Source organism: Papaver somniferum, chromosome 8, assembly GCF_003573695.1.
Source record: "Papaver somniferum cultivar HN1 chromosome 8, ASM357369v1, whole genome shotgun sequence".
NCBI lineage: Eukaryota > Viridiplantae > Streptophyta > Magnoliopsida > Ranunculales > Papaveraceae > Papaver > Papaver somniferum.
This window is the reverse complement of record NC_039365.1, coordinates 153,263,305-153,288,244: the sequence shown is the minus strand read 5'-3', so window position 1 is coordinate 153,288,244 and position 24,940 is coordinate 153,263,305. Positions and strand designations below refer to the sequence as shown.

Below are 24,940 nucleotides of genomic sequence, written 5' to 3'. Positions count from 1 at the left end.
AATACCAAAATAAGTACAAAAATGGGTACTAACAAAATAAAAAATCGGGATCAAAATAGCCACATAAATGCGTCTATCAATGTTTCTTGACGAGCACGTTCCAACAGGGTACTAAAATGAGTACACTTAGCTCTATAAACCTTGAATAAGGTGTAGCCAACATCAATCTGCTTGCAAAGCTGCAAACGAAGGAATGCATGAGCAGACGAAGGATCAAACTAAGAAGAAAAGCAATAAGATAAGATCCACTTACCGAGAATGCTGAAAGACGAGGGAGGAAATTGGCGTAGGTATCCATGAAAGCCTTCATCTCTTGAACGCTACCCCTGCGGATCTCACCAAAGCTCTGATTGGAACGAAGACAATCGGGGTCAAAGAACAAGTCTTTAGCTGCACGATACTGGGAAGATATCACATCCAGCTGCGAAGCTATCTCAAAAGAACTACCAAGATGATGATGATCAACTCCAACAGAAAAGGTACCCTTGGAGTCCCGCATGACGGCTTCGAGAATAGCGTCATCAGAACTACCTAAGATCAGCCCCCCCGACAACTTACCCTATCTAGATTCAGCAGCAACTCCCTCGTTCATTTGAGCACGAACATGGGGCACGACTGTTGAACCCTCACCACGACGATGAGACGGCATGGTGGATGATCTAGGAACAGAAGGAAGAGCTTGAGAACCGCCCAGATCCATGTCACCGACAAAAGGAAGATTACCCAGTACGGTCCAGTCTGGTGATGAAAGTGGGGGTCCAATAACTTTGCTAACAGGGGAAGTAGAGACAGACTGAGCACTCCCTAGTGAAGCAGAAGCAGTATTGAAGGAGAAGCTAGCTAGTGAAATCACAACCTTCTTCTTCGGATGCGAATCTGAGCTACCAGCCCTCACCATGGGGGTAAAAACATTAGAAAACGAACCAATTGATTGAAGGGAGGTAGCAGGATACAAGGGGAGACTCTTAGAAGCCACAACAACAGCTCCAACAGTGGCAGAAATAGCGGGCAAAGCTTTGCTAGGAGCAGAAAACGAAGGCATCTTCAAAGAAAGTGTAGGAGCGGGGCTTGAACGCTAACATGCTTGACCAACTGAGCACCAGTACCAACAAGAAGGTTCTCACCCTCAACTGAGGTAGCTCGGAAGGGACTAGGGTTATCTTTGGCAAAATCCTGATCAATATCATCCAAATGAGGACTGAGACGAGTATCCTCGATATCCTCCATGTCTTCGTCACCTGGTACCTCGTCAGCAGCCTTTGGATCCTCATCCAAAGCATCAAGATCAATAACAACATTCAATTTACCCTTTTTCTGGAAAGACTATAAAGAAACACATGCGTCAGCTAAGAATCAGGGGCAAGGCACTAAGGAACTTACAAACACAAAGGTATGATAATGATCCTTATCTCCGCAGGCATTTCAACCAAAGCCTTCCTCTTCCTAGTCCTTGTGGATACAGAGTTACCAGCAGATCCTGGAGCAGTCCCAGCAGAAGAAGCAGGGGCAGACTGCAAACCAAAACCATCAGAAAAACAGCTTGGCGCTTAAGCAGCCAAAGACACCTAAGCAGACAAAGATATTAAAGCATACGAAGATATTAAAAGAAAAGGTACCTCATGAGAAGCAACAAGATTAAAAATCCAAGGACGATACCCGTCATACTTCTCGGGAAAAGAACGAGCTGAACGAGGGACAGAGGGATCTGCCGGTGGTGAAACCATGGGCCCAAGGACCAACTACACGAATAGGAGTACGATCCCAACGATCATCATGATCAAGACGGATGCGGTCAGACTTCGGCAAAGGCAGCCTAGCAGAATAAGGGATGGTAGTCAAACCAGTCTTATCAATCTCCTCCAGCAAGCGAAGGCTGTTACCTCCCTAATCTGCCGAGCAGAAATATGAATACGATGAGGGCCAACACTCCAAAGAAGAAGGTTACTTTTCTGAATGGCATCGGCATATGTAGCATTGAAGTTGGCGGGGGTATAATCCTCCTTCTTAGATCTCCCTTCAGCAAAGGGGTCATAAGACTTCAAAGTAGTCTTTCCCTTGCTACGATACCAACTCTCACGAAGGGCACGCCAGTAATTACCAGTACACTGCATGACTCCTCGGACCTGAGTCTTATTTGCCGGGTCATCCCTGGTAGACAAGACGTCGTAGTAGAAAGGATCCTTTCTACTAAACAAAGGAAGGAGCATACCTGCGGCCAATTGGCCAACACTAATCAGAAGATTATTCTCATCGTAAGGAAAATCTCGAATAAGAGACTCGGTGAGAACATCAGAGCCGTTGACAAAGGAAATCTCAAACTCGTGAAGACGAAAAGACTTAGCAATCTCATCCAAAGTCAGATGGGAATAGCTATCCTTGTCACGAAGTGTCAGCCTTAGCAGTTCATAATGAGGAGGATGAGGTGGAAGATTCCCGATAACAAATCCTTTAACATCAGGGTCCACAACATCCTCAGGCACCACAGCCACCTCAGTCCCAGTAGGCACCTCAGAGTCCTAAGGAGGAGGGGATGGTGAAGCATCAGGATGATTCATTCGCGGAGAAGGATCAGTCGACGAAGACATCTTCGGAACCTTGCGCGTAGGCTTCTTCGGGAGCCTCATAATACCTAACATCAACAGGAAGAATATCTTCATCAACAATGGCAGAAGAAAATCACACTTCATTCCAAAAGCATAAAAGGGGCAAAAATCGACATACTTTGGGCATGGGTTTTACTAAACCAACCAAAGGAAACATTTTAAACACATCATAAGGAGAAAATGAATATCATACATCACGAAAAGCAAGATTGCAGGCCAAGAACGATCATGGCGAAATCATCATCAAAAATCAAATTGGAACAAAACCCAAGTTCCCATACAACATGAGCAAGTAAAAATAACGATAATTCTCACATGCAATTATAACATCAACATCAGTAATCCCCTAGTCAAAGAAAGAGACACAAGGCCAAGCATGAAGAAAATCAAAACTAAAAGGCGAGTATCACTTACTTGTACGATCAACTGTGGAGCCAAAACACTCGAAAAATCAAAAGTAAGAAGGAGAAGTTAGCAGCAGGAGAGGAATCTCAATGAAAGAGATAGAGAGCGACAGTTCGAAGAAGAAGAAAGAGAATTAATAAAAAATTCCTTCTCTTTGTTCCCCTCTTAAAGGCGGATGGAGAATCCAAAAATTTGGATGTCCCGAAATTCAAGGGGAAGTTATTGCATGAAAGGACATGTAGGGACCACCCAATCGGTACGTGCAAAAATGGCGGCGTAACGGAAGTTTTTTTCCACATCTACCAAACGGTAGAATATGAAAGAAAAGGGGCAAACTGTGAATACCAATATTCTATGGAGCACGTGTCACGATCTTAGTGGCCGCGTACGAATTCAACTATGTAGCCTTCGCTGGACAGAGAAACCTAAGTAGAAAAGGATATCTCCGCAGATCTACTTTATCTCTTCCAAAGAAAGGAGGCCTCGACGGTTGAGATGAGAAGAGTAAAAGCCTAGTCTACAAAGAGGCAGCTGGCGAAGGGACAGAGGTAGATGACGCATCCAATCAGCATTAAATGCACAAATCTCTTATCTACACGCATGAGTCAAGGAACGTGGAGAGAGAAGGCGTGGCAGAACCCGATTGGCAGAAGCTGGCGGTGAACGAAGGTACAACCTGTACTAAGGTTGGGTAGTTCCCGAAGGAACATGGGTCAGCTGGGGTGGCGGAATGCGACTGGAGAAAGCATGCGGTGGACGAAGGTACTATTAGTACGAAAGGTATATCAGCAAACGATAGACTCAGAGACATCAAAGATATATACCTGGAGCAGAAGGGGCTATAAATACCAAGGCTCACCAACAAACTAAAGGCATTCAAGACCTAGGAGAGAAGATCTAGTCTTAAGCTTATACCTATTTAATGTTTAGAACTTAAATATTACTTCAACTTGAGTTCTCTCTATTACTTTGGGGAGCATTTAAGATCTCTTGTAACCACCACAACTTAATACAAAACAATCACTCATTACCCCGTGGATGTAGACAAATGTCGAACCACGTAATCTCTTGTGTCTCATGATAACTTACAAGCTTTTACATTATATCTGTGTTCTTCGTTATTATTGTGACCTTGAATATCTTTTATTGCTTAGCATTATCAGTTCAGCAGAGGTATCGATACTACTTAGCATCAGATCCTCTGAGTTGTATACATTACGTAGACTACGGGAAAACGAGTAGTCACATGTATTCGTAACAATTATGCTTTTACTCATAGTATACAGTTTGAGAAAATATATTTAAGTAATTTTTTATTTTATTCGTCCATATCTTCAATGGAAAAAGTTTTGCAAGTTAAATAGTATTGTTTTCTTTGAAAGATAATTCGAATTTAAAGATAAATGTCTATTTAAAATGCAAAAACTTACAAATATGGACCACTTAAAATAAAAATCATTTTAACACTTACCTTGATTTAATAACATGTTATCATAAATAGGGTCATATCCTAATTGGTCACTAAAATTAGTTTATCAACACCATTCATCACAAATAACACTCTTTCTACTAAATTCATACATAACTTTCTGCTTCTAAAATTCTAATTTTGTACTACGATTAGCTTTTTTTTATTTACAATCTTAGGACTCGGGGTTAGAATCCGAACTTAGAAGTTACTTTTCCTAAAAGCAGAAATTGATTAACTATTAATACTCTTTTTAAGTTATACGACGCACACGGAGATATTATAAAAGAAAATTGAAAAAAGTAATGAAAGATAATATGTTGGACAGTAATTAAGATCTTGGAGTAGTTTTTATGTTTGGTAAAGGGAAAGTAGCCCGTCGTAACATAGTATAAGAATCATGCGACCTGGATTCTTAAATTTTTCTATCGGTTAATTTTTTCGTAGGACCATAGTCAACCGCGTCTCTCTAAAAAAATCAATATTATTACCTTATAAGAATAATTGAGTACCAAAATCGATTTTAATTTATTTTTATTAATTGTGTTATAAGATTCATTCGAAGTATTATATTCCATGGTCTCTTATTCAAACATCAAATCATCGATAATTTCTACTATTTTTATTAATCTGCACATTTACTACAGCATTAATTATAACAATTTCTTTTACTCGGTTAAATAAAATTAAAAAAGAGAAAAACTGTACAGGGATTAGGTCTTCCTAATGACTAGCCGTGAGACCACTCATTGAAAAAACTATTTGAAACGATAATAAACCCTTCCAGGCCATTCCACAGATGGAATAAAACCTGGCCTACCCTCATAAAATTCAAAAATATCCTCAGCCAGCAAACATGCTTGCTTGGACGAGGCATCAGCTGAGAAATTAACCTCCCTATAGCTATGAATATAACGAACGTTGATGTAGTAAGACTTCGCAATTTTCCACTTCTGCACCAGTTGCCAAGGAAGCTCACCCTTTTGAAAAGCTTATATGCAACTCTTCGAATCAGAACGCATGCAAAGACTCCTCATATTCCATCTCTTATCCACAATCGCACCATAAATAATCGCACATACTTCCGCATATAAATTGGTTTTCCAACCAAGGCCAACACAAAGAACACCAAGCACCTCTGAACTTGCATCACGGAAAACAACACCTGAACCAGCTTGTTCTGGGTTTCCAAAAGATGCACCATCAAAACAGATCATGATTTCATCTTGATTAGGAGGAATCCAACTAATCTCAATTGGGGTAGACGTTTTGCGTGATCTATGCCGCACCTTGAAATAATTCAGAATGCGTAACTCTTGTAAAGTATTATACATGTGGCCCTTCATTCTAACTGAATTATCATGAATTACCTGATAAACTCTCCCTTTAAAGCCAAGCCATTGAACTGCCATATTATCAAAATAAGACTTATTGCATAACTTCCATAACTCCGTGACAATTGCAAGATTTGCAACCAACCACAGATCCTTTATCATTCTGCTTCGACCCTTAGCAGCCTTATACGAGTCCACCAGGTCTTCACTTGGTTCCAGCTTGAAAATTCCAGCCACCCAAGCCTAAATCCTCCTAGCAACTCTGCAATGCCAAGTGATGTGGCTAAGAGTTTCGCAAATTTTCCTGCATAAGCGGCACATAGTAGGCATGCACCTATTTATCTTCTTAATAATATTGTCTTCACTAGCACAACATTTCTTGGCCCAAATCTTCCAGTATTGCACACTCAAGGTAGGGTGCACAACCTGTATAGTAAACAGATTGGCACAAGGCACAACTTCTGCTGGCATCTTAAGAGCGTCCTTAGCCGACTTAACTGAAAAAAAACGCCTTTGCTATCTAAATCCAAAATTTTATAATCCTCACCACCAGCAATAACAGGAAAATTTTCAACATCGATATTACAACGAATCATCAAATCTCTTGTTTTTCAGGAATAACCCAAACACCATCAAAAATGATATCACTTACTTTAGCCTTAAAATCATTAGGGCCTTTGGAAGTGATGCCAAGTCTTTGCGCAATAGAAAAATCACCACACCAATTATCAAAAAATAGGGAAGTATTAGCACCATTACCTATAATTGAGCGTGTATGCTTCTGCACAAAATTGTAAACCAAGCGAATTCCAGGAAAAACCGAAGAACCCAACTTATAATTTATCAGATTTCCATTGACCTTAAAGTATTTGGACCTCAAAAATCTGGCCCAAATCTTGTTTGAATCCCGAATAGAAATCCAAAGCTTCATTAGCATAGCCCTATTAACATCATTTAACTTCTTAATGCCAAGACCACCTTCACGCTTTGAGAGGCATAGATCATCATATAGAACCGTAAAATATTTACGTTTCTTAGCATCCCCGGACCAAAGAAAATTTCTAATGGCCCTCTCAACTTGCTTAATAACCGTGCATGGCCACTTATAAACAACCATAGAATGAATAACATAACTAGAAATCACCGATTTAATTAGCACAATCCTCGCTTGAAATGATAAAAGTTTACCTTTCCAGCCAGCCAACTTGTCCATAATCTTCTCAACCACTTGGCGAACGTGAATATGCCGAACAATTCCAGGTTTCAATTGAATACCTAAGTATTTGTCAGGAAACATAACTCTCTCCATACTCAAATAGTTAGAAATAGCAATAGCACGAGAAATTATATCACCTCCAAAATAAAACTTGCTCTTTGCAAAGTTTACGTACTGACCAGACGCACGTTCATACAAAACAAGCATATTTTTCAAATTTTGCAAACTATGAAGATTACCTTTGCAGAAAATAAGGATATCATCCGCGAAAAGTAAGTGAGTAGGCGCCACTCCTTTCTTACTAACCATAACATTCATACTATTATTTGCAAACAACTTGGAAATATTGCGACTTAAAACATCTTCAATAAGAACAAAGATCAAAGGTGAGAGAGGATCACCTTGACGCAGACCTCTAGTAATACTGAAATAACCTTCTGGGCATCCATTAATCATGACAGAAATCCGAGCTGAGCTAAGGATATTAAGAACCCACATGCACCAAGAATCGGAAAAGCCATATTGACGAAAAACTTCAGCTATGAAATCCCAACTTACTGTATCAAAAGCTTGAGCAATATCCAGTTTGAGGCTAACATTCCCATGCTTCCTCTCCGTATTGATCTCATTGATCAATTCAGACGCCAAAGCTATATTCTCATGTATGTTTATACCCTTCATAAACGCCACTTGATCTTCAGAGATCAGCTTACTTAGTACAGTACCAATCCTGGTATCCATAATCTTAGTAATGATCTTGAAGAAAAAATTACTCAAGCCAATTGGCCTATAGTCTTTAATAGCATCAGATTTGTTATTTTTTGGAATAAGAACAATAAAACTAGAGTTAATGCTATTGGGAATTTTGCGCATAGACCAACAATTTGCAATGGCATTAAAGAGATCTCTAGAAATAATGTCCCAACACTGTCTATAGAAAGAACCTGTGAATCCATTTGGGCCAGGCGCAGAATCAGCTCCCAAGTCAAAAACCGCCACTCTAACTTCCTCCAAAGATGGAATAGCATCCATATAAGCACTCTCAGCAACTAAAATGCTCTCATGTTCAATATCAAATAAAACTGGATCAATATGAACGTCACCACCATTGAACTTGGCCTGATAATGATTAACAATGAAATCCTTTATCTCATCCTGCAAAAACAAAGTAGTATCGTTAGAAACCTTAAACTGTGAGATGGTATTTTTACTTCTCCTCATGCGGATGCTATTATGAAAGAAACGAGTATTTTGGTCACCATCCTCCAACCAAGTTACTCTCGACTTCATCTTAAGCATAATTGCCAACTCCGTTCTCACATCATCAACAGCCTTTTTGGCATCCGCAACCTTTAGGAATTGAAACTCATCAGCCGGATCATAATCAAGAAGATCATTCTCAATTTCAAGTTTCAATTCATCCTGCTTCAAGCGAAATTTCACATCTCCAAAAACAGTTTTATTCCAAATCTTCAACACCTCCTTTAATCTCTTCAGCTTAGAAGTAAAAACAAAAGGGGGAGCACCATTAAGATCAAAACTCCAGTTCTCGTAAACCAACTGCATAAAACCTGGATGGGAAAGCCACATCTTCTGAATTCGAAAAGGAACTCTAGCCGGCCTTGGATTTTCAAAAGCAAACCCAAAAAGGGGGGAATGATCTGAACAAACTCTAGGCAAGTCCTTTCATCTCCAGTTCGCGTACTTATAGCACCAAGCATCATTAACAACCGCTCTATCATGTTTAGAGACAATTTTTTGAGCTCCACTTCTACAATTAGACCAAGTATATTTTTTACCAATAGCATCAGCCTCAACCAAACCATTGTCAGAAATCCATCTACGAAACTCATTCATATAAACCTCTTTGATTGGCCTTCCACCCTTCTTTTCCTCCAAGCGTAAAACGCAGTTAAAATCTCCCAATATTAACCAAGGAATAAATATAAAACCTAAACCCAATTGACGCCAAAGTCTCTTTCTTGCCACCGGATTATAAGAAGCATGTAGAGCTGTAATGACATCTCCCGCAAAATTCACAGTAATTGCTTGCTTTGAAGTAGATAAAATATCAGGCCTCAACAGAGTATTCCTCCATAAAATCCAAATATTACGTTTTTCTCCATCAACCTCATTTGTAATAACATCTTCACAAAAATCAATCAATTTAAGCGACCTAACAAAACGTGCAGTACAGAAAACATGCGGCTCTGCAATGCAAATTACGTCAGGTTTGTGCAAGAAAGAAAGCTCATTCAACTTGGCTCTTGCACCATCCTTAGCCAAGCCTTGAGCGTTCCAATAAAAGACATGCATTATTTAACCACGCTCCTTGAAGGGCTTTTCGAACCCTTATCATCCTCTTTGCGCGTATGACTTATACCTCTTCTAATAACTTGGCCATCATCCTCAACCGGCTTGGCACCAGGTTTGATTTTCTTTTTTAGGGATATTTTAACAGCGCCCTTCTTAGCCAAATTATACAACTTCTTCTTCTCAGCTAACTCTCTTTTAAGTTTATCTTCCTCATCTTTAGCGGCACTCCATTCCAATTTTTCAGCTTCAGTCTCTACGTTACTAGTACTAGCAGATTGCAAGGAATCTGGCGGCTTTTCCTTAATAGGCAATGCATCATCTTCAATGCTTTCTTCTTCGTCTTCACTATCTTCAATACCAGTTTCAAACATATTTGAAGTTTCAAGAACTTTGTCAGTTCGAACTGGAGAGGATCTTCTAGTCGTTCTAGTTGGAGAACTAAAACCATTATCAATTTTTTCCAAAACAAAATTAGTTTGCAGCTCACTTGTTACATTTGTAACTAAGTGTGAATCTTGAACTTGTTGCGTTTGTGAAACATCTTGTTGAGAAACTTCTTGTTGTTGTTTCTCTAAGTCCAAAATTCTTCTTGAGCACGCTTCTCTTCCTCTTGTCGTTTCTTTGCCATAAGCAATTGTATAGTATTTTGCAATTTAGCCAAGAGAGCATATTGTTCTATTTTAGCAAGATCCGCAGCCTTAGCCATGTCATCATCTATATTTTTTTGTTCATCATAGACTTTGTAAAGTTCTTCTTCTTTCTTTTCAAGGTCCAAAGAGATTGTAGCAGCATCATCAACAAGTTCACGCAAAGGCACTGAACCAGCCGTTAGGTTAGTGCTAGCGGATTCAGGCAAGGCATGCGGAATGTCTGCAATATTGCAATCTCCAGCAATACTCGAAGATGGACTGGGAATCAGAGTAAGACGCCCAGTATGTATAACTCCTCCAATACATAACCCATCATCCTTGGGATCCAATGGTTGTTCTCTTCCTCCTCCATTGTTTTCCGGAGGTGGTGGATGATCCTTTGTCTTAACATATTTTTCCTTCTTCCAATAATCCTTCAGTTCATCCATTTCAGCCTTAAGGGATGCACGTTTCAATGAATCCTCCTCAGCATCACGCAACTTCTCCAAATCTTTATACCTAGCCGATCTGCAGTGGGAGAAAGTGTGTCTAACTGATTTACAATGATAACAAAATTCTGGATTATTCTAAAAATCATAATCAAGACGAAAACCTTCCGGACAATCTTCATCATCAATGACAATCTTAGGCAAAGGTTTTGAAAAATCTATATCCACAAGTATCGCAGCAAAATATCCATATTCTACTCTTAAGGTTCTCGGATCAACAACTACAGGCTTGCCAAGGCGACGAGCTATTCGAAATAAAATTTCTTCCTCCCAATATTCAAAGTGAAGATATGGAAAACGCACCCAAACTGTTTCTCTTGAGTTTTTTTCCGATTCAGGGTTAAACATAGGTGTCCATGACAGCATCTTTAATTGTTGTTCCTTAACTTTCCACGGACCTTCATAGCTAACTCTTTTATGATCAACTTCATTGTTAATCTTAATGACAAAATAACCTTTCACCCATGGAATGAACTGGACTTGGCCTGTTAGTTTCCATTGATCGCATAGAATACGCTTAACATCTTCAAACTTAGCACCTAGGGTTTTAAAATCAAAACGACCTACAATACTGAATTTCCATATTTCTTTGGAACGTCGAATGACATCTTTAGGAATTGTGATCAGAATCTCCCATGTAGAGGCACGAACCAGAGGATGTGACAAAGAGTCCGCATCAATATTTCTTCTTAACTATATTTTCATACGAACTATTCCCATCTCTGGAATTGTCCGCACCATGATTAGGGTTACCTTTTTTTGGAACATAAGTTAATCTTGGCCTTGAACGTGATCGATTCCTATTTTGAACACGATCATGGCGTTGTTGATGTGGATGATTGCCCAGATCAGGCTGAACTGATTGATTCAGCGCCATTGACGCCAAATCTTAGCACAAAGAACGCAAAGAAAAAAGAGGAGAGAAAAAACCGGAGCTAGTCCGACCAAACCCTAGGTTTTTACTTCTTCTTTTTTCCATTAATTATAACAAAATAAGTTACAATCAGGTAGGCGCAGTGTCAAATTCGAAGTTAAAAATTTGAATTACAACATAAATTATATATGTGATTCGTTGATCAATCTCTTATCATTTTGTCCAAAAAAAAAACTCAATGCCCTTTAAAAAAAAGGTATCAACTGGTATATATTTGAAGACCTTAAACCCTTTTAGATAGGAGAACATGTTTTAACGAGAGAATTTGTAAAAGTTGTTAATCATTCCCTTGACAAACACGAACATGAAACACATATTTTGTGACAAACACATATATTTGTATCCTCGAAACATATTAAACATGGACTAACCAATTTCCGGATTTTCTTGCATTCCGCATAATTGACCGAGTTCGCATTTTACTTAGCCGATTAATGCACACATTTTTGCGGATCCGATTTTTTGACCCATGCCGAATTGCTAACTAGGGTCTGGGCATGCATCTTCTTTATTTTAGAATATGCGAAAAACCTTCGAAGATGTATGACTTGTGGTTTCTATGTATCTGCTTTATTTTAGTTACTGATAGATATTTTGAGTTCCCTGTAGCGCAATATACTTTCCGTGCTAGTATTCATATGAGTTGATATTTTATATATGTATTATATTTTTAAAAGGCAATAAATAAATATATACAAATAATAAATGTTCACATAGTTTTCGACATGCTAATATATTAGAAACTAAAATTGATATTGAAAGGTCGATGTAATTAATTAATCTCATAACTTTAAGACATATAAAAAACTAATGATACATCAATACCTCATGTTTTTAATGCCTTTTAATATATAAATACAAAATAATCCTTGAAATACGCTTGAATTATTCATTATATTGTAAGCTATTTCATTTTATTTTATAGTCATTGTTTATGCTTATCGGATAAGTCGAGAAAGAATAATATTGTGTCTTACATCAAAATTCAATTTATTTTATTAAGTGGATCTTACATTCCTTCTTAGTTGTTTTTCTTTTACTCCTGCTACTTCAAATCCTAGTCCTAAGCTCAAATATGGTTCATCAGCTTCAACATATAGTGTTGGTCCTTCTTTCAAGAAGGCAAAATTTAATCCACAACAGAAACAACATGTTGATTACTTTGAGATCACATGTCAGATCTGTAACAAGCTAGGCCACTTTGCAAGTCGGTGTCGATTTCTCTATGTTGCTTCCAAGAATGTCAGCACTTCATCTATGCAAAGATATTTTGCAGGAATGCAAGTTACAACTCCTTCTTTCAATCCATGGACTACGACTGCACCTAATACTATGACTGAGCAATCCATTCCTGGTGTTTAATGGACTGCAAATGAAGCTGGTCCTGTTTGGATTCCAGACTCTGGTGCAACTAGTCATATCACTAATGATTCAGCTGTTCTTACTGCTCCAGAGACATTTGATGGAGATGAACATGTTATGATAGGAGATGGTAAGCTTCTGCCAATTACCTTAATAGTATCCTCTACTCTGAAACTTGTTGCTAGTTCTACAAATTTTACTCTACAAAATGTTTTGTTTGTTGCTAGCATTAAACACAACTTATTATCCATTGCTAAATTTACAAGTGAAAATAATTGTTCCTTTGAATTCTTTCCATGGGGGTTTGAAATCAAGAATATTCTCAATAAGCAAGTTCTAGCCAGAGGATTAATGCAGAACAACTTGTATCCACTACTGTCAGCTCAGCAGTGTCTTATAACTTCAGCAAATAAGTTGGCTTTTTATTCTATTTTGGCATCATCAACTCTATGGCATCAAAGACTAGGACATCCTGCAGTGAAATTTTTTAAGAAGCTTGCATCTACATCAGCTATTCAACTGTCCACAAAAGAAGTAGAATCTGTTTGTTCTGCTTGTCAGTTAGGAAAAAGCATTTGTTTCCCTTTTTCTAATTCAGAATCTATTGCTAGTCAGCCTTTGGCTTTAGTACACTGTGATGTGTGGGGAACTTCTCCAGTCCTGTCTCATTTAGGCTATAAGTACTATATTTTGTTTGTAGATGATCACAGTAAGTTCAATTGGATTTTTCCAATGAAGAACAGAACTGATGCATTATCTTATTTCAAATTGTTCAAACAATCAATGAAAAATCTTTTGAGAAACAAGATTAAAGCGTTTCAATGTGATGGTGCTCTTGAGTTAGTAAAAGGACAGTTTAGGGAGTTTTTGGATTCTAATGGAATTTCTGTCAGAACTTCTTGTCCACATTTACATCAACAAAATGGTGCTGCTGAAAGAAAACATAAGCAAGTGACAGAAATGGGTAATACTGTCTTATTTAGAGCTTCAATGCCCAAATGTTTTTGGTTTAATGCTTTCTTAACTGCTGTCTATCTCATCAACAGAACCCAACAAAAGTACTTGCTTATATATCACCTTTTGAGAAGTTGTTCAACAAGAAGCCTGATTATGCTTTTCTCAAAGTGTTTGGTTGTTTATGTTATCCTGCTCAATAGATATAGTGGAGAAAGGTTCTTGATCCTGATCTTTAAGTCATTGCTCGTGATTAACCAATCTAGATCGGAGCTCACAAAAATCCAAAGGTGTCTCTCTATTCTGAACCGTAATAACAAAGTGAGGGTATTCTTTCCCAAGACCAGACAGAGTATACATTACCAAATCCTCATTAGGAACCGATTCTCCAATTTCAGCTAAATAGTCAGCAATTGTCTTGATTTGATGAAGAAACTCAAAAATTGAAGAATTACCTCTACGAATTGAATGTAACTGAGACTTTAGCTGGGATATGCGAGCAAAGAAATCTTGCGTAAAGATCTTGGACAAATGATTCCATTTTTCTTGAGCAGTAGCTTTACCTAGCAATTCTGAAGCAAGAGATGGTAGTATTGTGGCATTAGTACAAGAACCTACAAAGTGATCCATCATCTTCCAATCCATGTACAAAGGATTGAGAATCTGTGTATTGTTTTGATAAAGAAATTGAAGCTGAGGCTGGATTGAGCCATCTACAAAATCATAAAGATTCGCACCAATAAAAACTGAAGAAAGTTGATCTTTCCATACCAAGAAATTGGATCCATCAAGTTTCACAGAAACAAAGTTTGAGATATTCTGAAAAGGAAATTGAATAACTCGAAATGGATTTTGTTGTTGTTGTGGTGGTGGTGGTGGTGATGGAGGAGGACAATTTTGGTTTTGATTTGTGTTATTCGTGGTGTTTGTGTTGTAATTTAGCGGAGGAGCAGCAGAAGAACTAGAATTGTTAGTGGTTTTAGGCATAATAGCTCAAGAACATGGTTGTATAGGATCGGTTGTAGCAGACTTTGTTGTTGGAAGTTGAAATTCCACTCTTGGTATCTGATACCATGTGAGAACTGTGATGAGTTGTATTGGATTCAGTTGAGAGCTTTATAAGAAGATGAGTACTTTATATGGTAGTACTATCTGAAGAAAGATAAAAGTACAGGCTGTAATGAGCTGTAAAGTAAAGACAGTTGTGAAGCTGAGTTGTAAGAGAGGACACAAACCATTGGCTAAGACAGAATGACATGGCATAAGCATGTATATGTTCTAACAGTTGGGAAATCTCATCCCAACAAAGAAAATGTATTTACGTTGCTTTTGATAATGAATCTCATATAGGTCCAAACACGATTAGATATGAAACTAAGGTTTAATTTACAAAATTTTCAAGCAAAACAAACTCAGAGTCGGTATGATTTAATAATGAATACTACGCCGACTCCAAAAGAATCGACATAGCATTCATCATATAATAACACCGACTATTCATTAAAATTGAGCAGAAACTTTTGGTGTCTATCGACATAGACTCAAATGTGAACAATGGTAACTGTTTGACAGTCGACACTGGATAAATATATCGAGTATGCGGACTTTAACTTTCAAACAACCAACCCGCATTGCATTCATCATACATTCAATGCCGACTATACACTCGGTATGGCACTAATGATGAATGCAATGCCGACAACTAATTGCAATTGCACATGATCTGTTTTTTAGTTTTTTTATAGTTTTAGGAGAAGAAGGGAATCAGAATACATTTGCTTTTAACTTTCGTTTAGATTTTAGATTTTTTAAAACTTATTAAGAGAAAAGGATAAAGGGCACTACGTTATTTTCATTGCTAAAACCTCCCCTTTAGCCAAACTCCCAGCTTCAGTTAACCATGAGTATTCCCAAATCTGGTCCAATTTCCACCCCTACCCAAACGTGGGTTCTAAATTTACGGATTTTTTTTTTTTTAAATGTAGGTTGGCAACTGTTTTTTTTCCACTATACAATGCAGTACAACACGATAAAAGAAAAAAAGTGTTTTCTCTCGAAAGGCACACTAATACCAAACTCAACTCTACACTTGTAGCAGCTATAGCTTGCAGTGCACTGAATTTCGTTGCGGAGCTGGTGGTTTTTAGGGTGTCAACCCCTCCATGGGGCTTCAATTGATGTGAATGTGATGACAACCGAATGGCCGTATTACCTTAGGGTTTAATCTGAGTTGTATCATATGTACCACCAGAAGGATCATTCATATCACCTATGCTGGAGTTGGTTGAGGAACATCGATTAGCCGCTCTAGAGTTTGCAACTGATCATACGGAGCGATCTTCAAAATATCATAAAAGATATGAGTTAGGCTACTACACATTACAATGTCCATGAAGTTTTCATTTTTGATAATTCTAACAAAATACAGACCACAGGAAAGCGTCTTTGAGTTTCTGCACCAAATATATATCTGTAAGTCATAAGTGGATTGTGTTTCATCAAGGGGCTGTTTGATTAGGTCTGGGTCATACTTGTCCAGGGTATTGTGAAAATGCAGCAATGCACTAAATCAGTAATGTGTACTTTTGTGAGTATATAGGCAGCAACTTACTGAAGAATCACAAATTAGGAAGAAGGGTGACACCAAATGAACAACGTTAGTTGACCACATGCTTTGGAAGCTTGTCTACACTAGTTGCAGGCATTATGTAACCATCGGGAGCCTATTATTAATACAAAATAAAGTTTAGATAAGAGGGTCAGTAAGTACCTGACTAAATCCATCAGGCCATGTTATGGAAACAGCATAGTTCCCCATTGGTCGAATATCTTCTGGTTCAATATCTTCCAGGACATCAGTGTATTGCAATGTTTGTTCTCCAGTCCATTCATCCTGTTCTCGGAAACGATTCACAACAAGGAAGACATGAGGAAGATGTCAGACATATATATATATATAGCATAAACCTTGAACAAATGCAGACAATCAAAGATGCCCTCACTACTTAAAAATGCGAATTAGCTTATGGGGTGGAGGGAGGGACAGTACTGCATATGAAATATATGGTTTTGGCTAGTGGTTTATAAGTTTTTTTTTAAACAGAAATTGGTAAACCAAATATTCAAACAGGTATGCATTTTTAGTTATCTACTTACAACACTTTTAGCAGACCGATCATTCCGTCTAACTGTTGCAGGATGCAGAAGAAATTCTTCATCCGAGTCTGGCACCTTGACCCTAATTGCTTTAATAGATTTATCATACGATACTGCTGTTGATACTGAAAAACCATTAAAAAAAATCCAATTACAATACATCAACAAAGCCATAGACTCTTTTGAAAATTCTTGTCATAAATCCTTAGGAGAGCAATACAACGTGCATCTCATCTCAGTAGAGTTGAAAAACACCACCAGATGTCACAAATACCTTGTTGCCGAATTTTGGCGCACTGTTGAACAACACAAACTCCGAGCTCTTGAAATATCTTGGAAACATCACCTTGAGGATCAGCCGCAACTTCAGGAACTCCACTATCTCCAGAAGCAGATAGCTGTCAAATGAAAGTTTCAGCTTAGTGTAAGTGCACCGGATCAAATATAGATCACTAGCTGAGCCGCATTCAATTTTTATTATACTGCACATTTGAGACTCTTTTCTTTCTCCGTGCAATCATGCGAAGCAATAACGAAACATAACTGCAATAAAATTTATCATAGTACATACAGTTGGTCTTATAGGTAGATCAAACAGATGCGGAATTCCAAACTGTTGGACAACCTGAATAGATACAAGCAAAATCTGTTGTTAGGATAAAATACTGAAATGTATCAACAACTAGAAATATTTCATGAAGCATGTACACACATATCCAACTACATAAAGAAAAGAATATATGATTATAACTGTGCTGATATAAGAAATTTTTTGCGAGATAGTTTCGTGCCTGAGAACCTGAACCTCTACCAAATGGATAGTAGCGTTTTCCATCAGCATCAAAATGGCACATGTTTTCAACTACAGCTACACATGGCACCTGGAAGAAAAGGATAAAACTGAAAATTTATAATAGCAACTATTAAAAACAAGCCTGCGAAAAGAATGTTTCATTTGGTATAGGAATATACGGAGTATTTTATTAGTTAAACTAGGTAGGACGGACCTTAAGCTTCGAAAACATACGAACGCCTTTTGCAACATCAATGAATGCTAGCTTCTGAGGAGTGGTAACAATGACGGCAGCAGTTAATGGAACTACCTGGATTTCAGTTTTATCCGGGTCAAGTCAGATCGATTATGCAAATTTGGAAAGAAAACTGGCAAAAAAAGGAATTTATGAAAAGTTGACATTTTGCAGTAACTAAGCATGAGAATGCTGATTAATCGATTGTTCAGCTTGGGTAATGAAATGTTAGTATATGAGAAGATGCACCTGACACAAAGTAAGTTGAATGTCTCCTGTTCCAGGAGGCATATCAATAACAAGGTAGTCCAACTCTCCCCTGCTCAGTTACAATGATTAGGATTCCAAACACTGCATGAAAGGGATCTTAGACATATACTATATAACTAACTCATCTGTTTGTATTGGTGGAGAGCATTACCATTCAGTAGTAGTCAGCAGTTGATTGATGACCCCAGAAACCATTGGACCTCGCATGATAGCACGACCTTGGCCAGCAAATCCAAACGATACCAATTTGACTCCCAAATATTCAGTTGGAATAATGGTTTTCTTCTCTGGATTCTACAAGAAGCTTCTTCAGGATCACTAATGAAACTTCTATGTACTGCAATTCGATATAAATTTTAAGCACATACAAGATTACCATTTCTAATAGCCGGTTTTCAGGAGAAACCATTGTCGGTAAGCTTGGACCATAGACATCTGCATCAAAGATACCAACCCTAGCACCCATATCTGCTAATGTATATGCAAGATTCACAGCAACAGTTGATTTCCCGACGCCTCCCTGAAAAGCTTAAAGTACAAGCGAAGGCAATAATAAAGTAAGGGTGTAGGCATCAAAATATACAAAGTTGGACTAACAGCGAGAGCTTGATACAAGAAAGACTTCTAAATCCGTGTTTTGGATATAACAGGAGTATATAAAAAGTCTACCTTGCAACTTGAAACAGCTATAATATTTGAAATAGCTTGTAATCCCATAGGAAGTTCCCCTGCATAGATAGGTTTGGCAGGTTGTGCTGACATCGTTACACTAACTTTCTTGACCCACGGAACAGCTGCAACGACCTCATTTGCCTGCTTCTCAAACTAAAAAGGCGCAAAACATTGTCAAAATTTTGTACTAAGAGATCAATATCATTTTGGGCAATAATTTTTTCTACCAAGTGGGAGATGGGTGCATGTTTGATATTTACTTACCATATCCTTGACTGGACATGCAGGCGTAGTGAGTTCCAGCCAAAATGACACCTACCACAAGCAAACTAGGTATGCATCATTAAGAAGCAACAGTTTCTCATACGAAAATGGCGGGAAAATGTCCCTTGATTTTCTTAATTACCTCTCCAGATTCTTCATTAATATCAAGGTCTTTCACAAACCCACATGAGACGATATCAGTTCCAAAATCTGGATCAATAATCTGGGACAGGGCTTTCAATACATCTTTTTCTCCGGTGCCTGCTGTTATCTTTGATGTGTTTGCTATAAAAGACGAGATGAATGTATAACAGAAGTGTTATGCTCAATAGATTTCGGGACTTCAAATAAGACCGAGGAATGAAGCAAGTAAATAGACCGTTTGGCTTAATCCCAAAACCAGAGTTTGCGTATCACAATTCTACTCCTAATCTCTCCGACTGCCAGATTAATATGTACAATCGGCGCAGTTTCAAATGGACTTAATTTTGTAATTCTTTCATTTTATATTATCTATTAGACTAGAAACTCAGAAACTAAACATTTATCAGGAGAAATGCTAGATTTCAGTTTTGCCAAAATTTCACTACCCTTTTTCAAAATTTCAATGATAACTTCCCAAACTGCTATTAATAGGAAGAATAGTTTAATAGGGTCTAGAATTACAATTACCTTCAACAGAAGCTGCTCTTGTTGAAATGGAGCTTGAGATTGAGCTATTAAGAAGTAGCCAATTAAATCTTTCATGTCTTTGAGATGCAACACAAGGATTAGAGTTTAACAAAAGAGATGATTTCCTTGGTAACGGCAATCCTAATTGAATGACAGCAAATAGAAAAAAAAATGAAAAAAATGAGTGAGGGAGTGAAACACAATAACCAACTCTGAGCAGAAATCTAGAGAAGAAAAAGCAGCTGGAAAATTTACCTCCACTTTTTGGTGCTTTTGAGATGAGAAATGGCAGCTTTGGAGAAGACTGAGCTTGAAGAATTTTCATTTTTAGAAAGATTTGAAGAGTCTCTCCAAGAGCGAAGGAAGTTCAGTGGAAGAGTTTGTGAACCTCAGAAATAAGTATCACCAACGGAATTTGAAACAAGTCATCCAGAATCCAATCCTCTATACAAATTTTTAAGATACCCCTCTGCTATAACTTTATTTACAAATCTCCCCTCACCTACCAATAAACTTCAATTTTTACACTACTCTCAGATTTTTACAAGCATTCCAAAATAGCGAAAAAGAAAAGAGGCTCAAGTTACAGTAATATAGTAAAAAGTGTTCAGACATTGTGACATGAACACTGTACATTTTATCTTCACATCTCATATTCTACCATCAATGGTCCAGGTGAAAGATGAACAAGGAAGTGACTCTCTCAAAATCACTCCCTCCGCCTCTGAACGGAAAAATCTAATACTGTTACAGACAAACACATCTAACAGCTCACCCTGTAAAATCTTTGAATGAGAGCATAAAACAATGAACAGAGATGCCTGTACAAACTGATAATACAAGGATGAAGAATCAAATGTCACGATAATAAATAGGAGGTTAAATCAAGGAGACCTTTTATCGCTCAACATAAATCTGATGCGATAATTGCATCTTCAATCAATTAGTCTAGCTAAAATCAATGCCACAGCTTGCTGCAGAAACCATTACGAGGTCTCTTGCTGGAAATAATTTCTGAAAAAGAATCAATCAGTTGTCCTGCCAAACTACTAGGGTCGTCAATCAAAGTTTTGATAAATGTGTTCACAACTCTACGTTCCTGATCTGTGGACCTTAAACTAAACCATGTCAGAAACTTCATTCGAAATTCCTTCTCGATATGGCCTCCACATTCAAGCCACCTGATAATCTTCACACAATATTCATAACTTCCGTCCAACTTAGCAGACCCACCTGAGAATCGAAAAGGTGAACCATTAATTAGGGTGCTATCACTGTCTTCCTTAGCGCTTCGTGCACGTTTCCCACACAATCCTGGTCGCGATTCTACAGCTGGGACCTCTCTGATCGGTCTAACTAACCACGTCTGTGAGTCTCCACTCCCATTAGATCTTACTAAACCATTTTTCTCAGTCCCATGAGAAATTACATCATCTTCAGCTGCTTGTTCCGAGCTACATTCGATGTCTTCGTCTCTTGAATCTTCTATTGGAGTTACTTCCGCATTAAGATCGGGTACTGACGCAACATTTAAATCGAGTTCACGTGCAACAAATGGATGCTTGCTTTCATCGGCTGTGTCGGATTTCATGGGACGGTTCCCACCACAGCATTCTTCTACATCATTACTGCAAAACCCATCAAAGCAACCTTCTTCTTGTGCCCAAGCAAGACGCAGAATCTTTCCTAGGTCACGGACCTTGAATCCAGAAGACTCAACAGCTTCTTTGGTCTCTCCCTTACCACTAGAACTTCCTTCTGCATCATTCTTACGGTCCATACTTGATGGGGAATCAAATATTTTGTGAAGTATTTCGACACTCTTGGTGAAACACTTGGCCTCCGAGTGACCCAAGTCTCCAGAATCTGAATATGATATAATACGGAAGGTGTATTCGGTGCACGGTTGTAGGTTTGATATTAGAACCCTTCTTTGAGTTCTAGGAAAGGTGCAAACGGGTTCCTTTGAGTGTGCTTCGTCTCTGCTTTTGCAATACCATAGCTTGAAACCCGTGATGTTATCGGATGGGGAAGAACAGATCTCTTTCAAGACAATTATGAGAGATGAAGATGATACTTCTTCAAATTGGAATCTGCAAGCAGCAGGAAGTGAATCCTCTGCAATAGAAACAGACAATCAGATTTGTTAGGAGAAGGAATGCTAATAAAAGCTAGAGGTGAAAAAATGTGCTAGAAACAAAGAAAATGAAATAAAATAAAAACTAGAAAAGAAAATTGCCAAATGCTAGATCACCTCTGTGATGTGGGGCATTTGATATGGAGCTTAGCCATGAATCTGCCTTCTCAATTGCAAGGGAGCAGAGCCTCTGCAAATCAGCAGAGATTGATAATCTACTGACAATTCCACGAGCCATTCTGGCGGATACTCCATCAATTGAACCAACCTCTGTTTCAAGTTTGGCCTTAGCGTCTCCAACAATTTCAAACAATTCTTTATACTTGCAAGTTCCATCCAAGAGCCTATAACTCAAAGCTATTCTATAGCAGAGGATATCCACGCGTCGAGCATCCTTAGCTATCACCAACTGTTTCTTCCAACATCTGCATTAAAGATATAAGGCTAGGCGATAATGAATCCACAAGTTTCAAGAAAAACTTTTTTATGGAGAAGCAACTAACCCGAGTATCCCTGAGACTTTTCCACAAGAAGCACAACAGTAACTACCATCTAGCTGCATCAACTGCCCTAGATTTACAACCCCAACCTTTTGGCGTTGAAGTGCACATTCAATGTGGCAAGATAACCCACATGAATCCTGATCATCCAATTCAGATGTACAGACCAACCAAAGACTAGGATCTTTGTTATCATCAAACAAATGACAGATGCAACAAGAGCACCTCTTGCAAAACGTGTCGTCCAGTGATAAGGTGGCTCTACATGCGGCATTTTTACATATCCAAGTGTTTGAACACCCAGCATTTGAAGATAGATCACTATGTGTCTGCAGTCGAATAGGATTTTCCCCCTTCCGCTGTAGTTTCTTAGAAGCCTGATTGTGGGCTGACAATGACTGACTTAAAGAAATTTTTTTCGATTCCTGATTCTTACATCCCTTGTTACTGGTTTTGGGGGGTTTGTCAGTAATTTTGTATTTGGACGAGGCTGAGTGCTTCTTTTCCTTATCAAAGAAAGTATGAAGAAGTTCTCCCTTAGCACCATTTTTGAGATACTCTAGGAAGTCTTCACCTCTTGAAGCATCGTTTTGATGTCCTTTTTTTTCTGGAGTGCTTTGAGTACTTGAAGAAGGAGTCTGGACACCAAAAGCTAACCAATGAAAAGATGGAAGCTGGTCAGTTATAAGTTGAACTAAAAATGATATTTCAGGCAGACTATTCACACGATTAAGATTAAATAGAACAAAGAAAAAGAAAACTAGTTATAGATGAAAGAAAAGCTGAAGCAAGTGGCATAAAAAATAATTTGAAGAAAAAAGCTATAAGAAAGGAAACTACACATTCAAGAGAAGAAGCATGTACAGAAGGAAAACCACCAAGTAAAACATAAAACAGGATACGCTAGCCAATGACCAAGTAGTGTAAGAAACAAAAAAAAAAAACGACAAAATTCCTGACCAATTCCATCAGTCAAAAAAGTGTGATTAACCAAGTCCCTAATAATGTCTAGTTCAAATGCACCAACTGTAGCTTCTTTCACTCTTTAATACTCTTCCAAGGACCAAACATATAAATGATCCAGTATGTTCAATATTGTAAGTCAAAGTTAATATCAAAATGTGATAACTCTAAATCCCAACTGCCTAAAAAGTAAAAACTTCTTTGGCATATGTGTGCAATGAGAAAAATTTTACTCTCTTCTCAATGCATACTGTTTGTGCGCATTAAGGGATCCTTCATGAGCCAACCTTTTTAACGTTACTATCCTATACACGTCTTTATTAAATTCAGACACACATCTCCATTAAGAACCTTAAGCAACTCTTTATCTCTTGATAAATCTCAAGGATAACCATAACCCGAAGCTTTTTATTTAAGGCTACACTGAAGACCCCACTTCCTAACGAAAATGCTTGCCAAATATCAAGAGTTCAGTACATGATAACTGCTCAACCATATAGTTCCATTTTCAAATTTCTCCATACAATATTATAAAATGAATCTAAATTTCTTGGTTCAAAGACGTCAAAGGGAGTCAATTTAAGCCAGATATCAATAATTGCCTTATCACCAAAAGCTAACAACTAGAATTGAGCATATAGGATCACAAAAACATAAAATGAATAACGTTACTAATTCCAATTATTTGAAGAAGTAACAAAAACTATCCAGGATTTGCGAAAGTATGAGACAATTAGTCGGGTTTTAAATAAAATCACATACGCTGCACAATACTCAAGTATAACTTGGACAAGTAAGTACCTTTAGTAATCACTATATCTTCAGAACCCATTTTTCTGGAGCCGGAAAGAGTGTTTAAGCCATCTTCCCCTGTGATCATCCACAATAATAACACATCAGGATCATACTTTTGAAGACTAGACAAAACTCAACAATTCTGGATTGCCACGTAAATATTCTTAGCAGAAGAACTATACCAATATCATAAAACAGTTAACCAGCTGGTAGCATTTTGACAAGCAACTGTACAGGTTGTTAATATTTCATATACAATGCTAGTAGAGATGCAAAACGGATATTAGTAAATGTTTCATCTTGAATCGTTGTACAACAGATGTTTCAATACTAACAAAACCACCACCAGATTATACACAAGCACATTTCAAATATACATGAGTATATGACACATTATAGAAATCAGAGCAACCACCACCAGATTATACACTAGCGAAAATGTCATAACTAGACCTTAATTGTTTTCGGCTTTCTCGAAAAATGAAAGTAAATTGCAATTTCATCATCACAGAGAAAAAGATAATTTACCACACTTAATAAGAACAATATATTACCGCCACATGCTAAAACAAGTCCAGATTATTTCAAAAAGAACTGCATTTCTATGTTTCTAATACAATGTTGAAGTGTTTCAATTGATTTACTACACAGTTAATAATCAATCAATTATATGACCTAAAAACATAATCAAATGAACAATATCATGAATCAAAATCGTCATCAACATCATCAAAGTCAAGGTCAACTAAAATT

The 24,940-nt window shown here is 37.8% G+C and overlaps 3 protein-coding genes across 3 annotated transcripts in view; all 3 read right to left on the bottom strand.

The window, feature by feature from the left end:
- Positions 1-1,044: 1,044 nt before the first annotated feature.
- Positions 1,045-8,616, bottom strand: LOC113306234. The gene is made up of 7 exons (XM_026555194.1): positions 7,904-8,616; positions 6,570-7,756; positions 5,559-5,881; positions 2,289-2,516; positions 1,617-1,739; positions 1,461-1,511; positions 1,045-1,323 (listed from the first exon to the last, which is right to left on the bottom strand). Exons 1-7 carry the CDS (start codon positions 8,614-8,616, stop codon positions 1,045-1,047), a joined length of 2,904 nt encoding a protein of 967 aa, XP_026410979.1.
- A 6,985-nt stretch (positions 8,617-15,601) lies between these two features.
- LOC113303566 (fe-S cluster assembly factor HCF101, chloroplastic-like) lies at positions 15,602-20,213 on the bottom strand. The gene is made up of 15 exons (XM_026552607.1): positions 20,048-20,213; positions 19,793-19,933; positions 19,263-19,405; positions 19,121-19,171; positions 18,854-19,009; positions 18,561-18,704; positions 18,336-18,478; positions 18,164-18,233; positions 17,894-17,989; positions 17,678-17,767; positions 17,458-17,511; positions 17,161-17,284; positions 16,887-17,011; positions 16,501-16,623; positions 15,602-16,068 (listed from the first exon to the last, which is right to left on the bottom strand). Exons 1-15 carry the CDS (start codon positions 20,115-20,117, stop codon positions 16,000-16,002), a joined length of 1,599 nt encoding a protein of 532 aa, XP_026408392.1. The 5' UTR covers positions 20,118-20,213; the 3' UTR covers positions 15,602-15,999.
- A 304-nt stretch (positions 20,214-20,517) lies between these two features.
- LOC113303565 (VIN3-like protein 1) overlaps positions 20,518-24,940 on the bottom strand; it is a 5,064-nt gene continuing 641 nt past the window's right edge. The window contains exons 2-5 of the mRNA XM_026552606.1: positions 24,194-24,262; positions 22,433-23,081; positions 22,047-22,354; positions 20,518-21,910 (exon numbers count right to left, since the gene is read on the bottom strand). Coding sequence (XP_026408391.1) covers positions 20,751-21,910; positions 22,047-22,354; positions 22,433-23,081; positions 24,194-24,224 — 2,148 coding nt within the window. The 5' untranslated portion in view covers positions 24,225-24,262 and the 3' untranslated portion in view covers positions 20,518-20,750. The remainder of the gene's footprint in view (positions 21,911-22,046; positions 22,355-22,432; positions 23,082-24,193; positions 24,263-24,940) is intronic.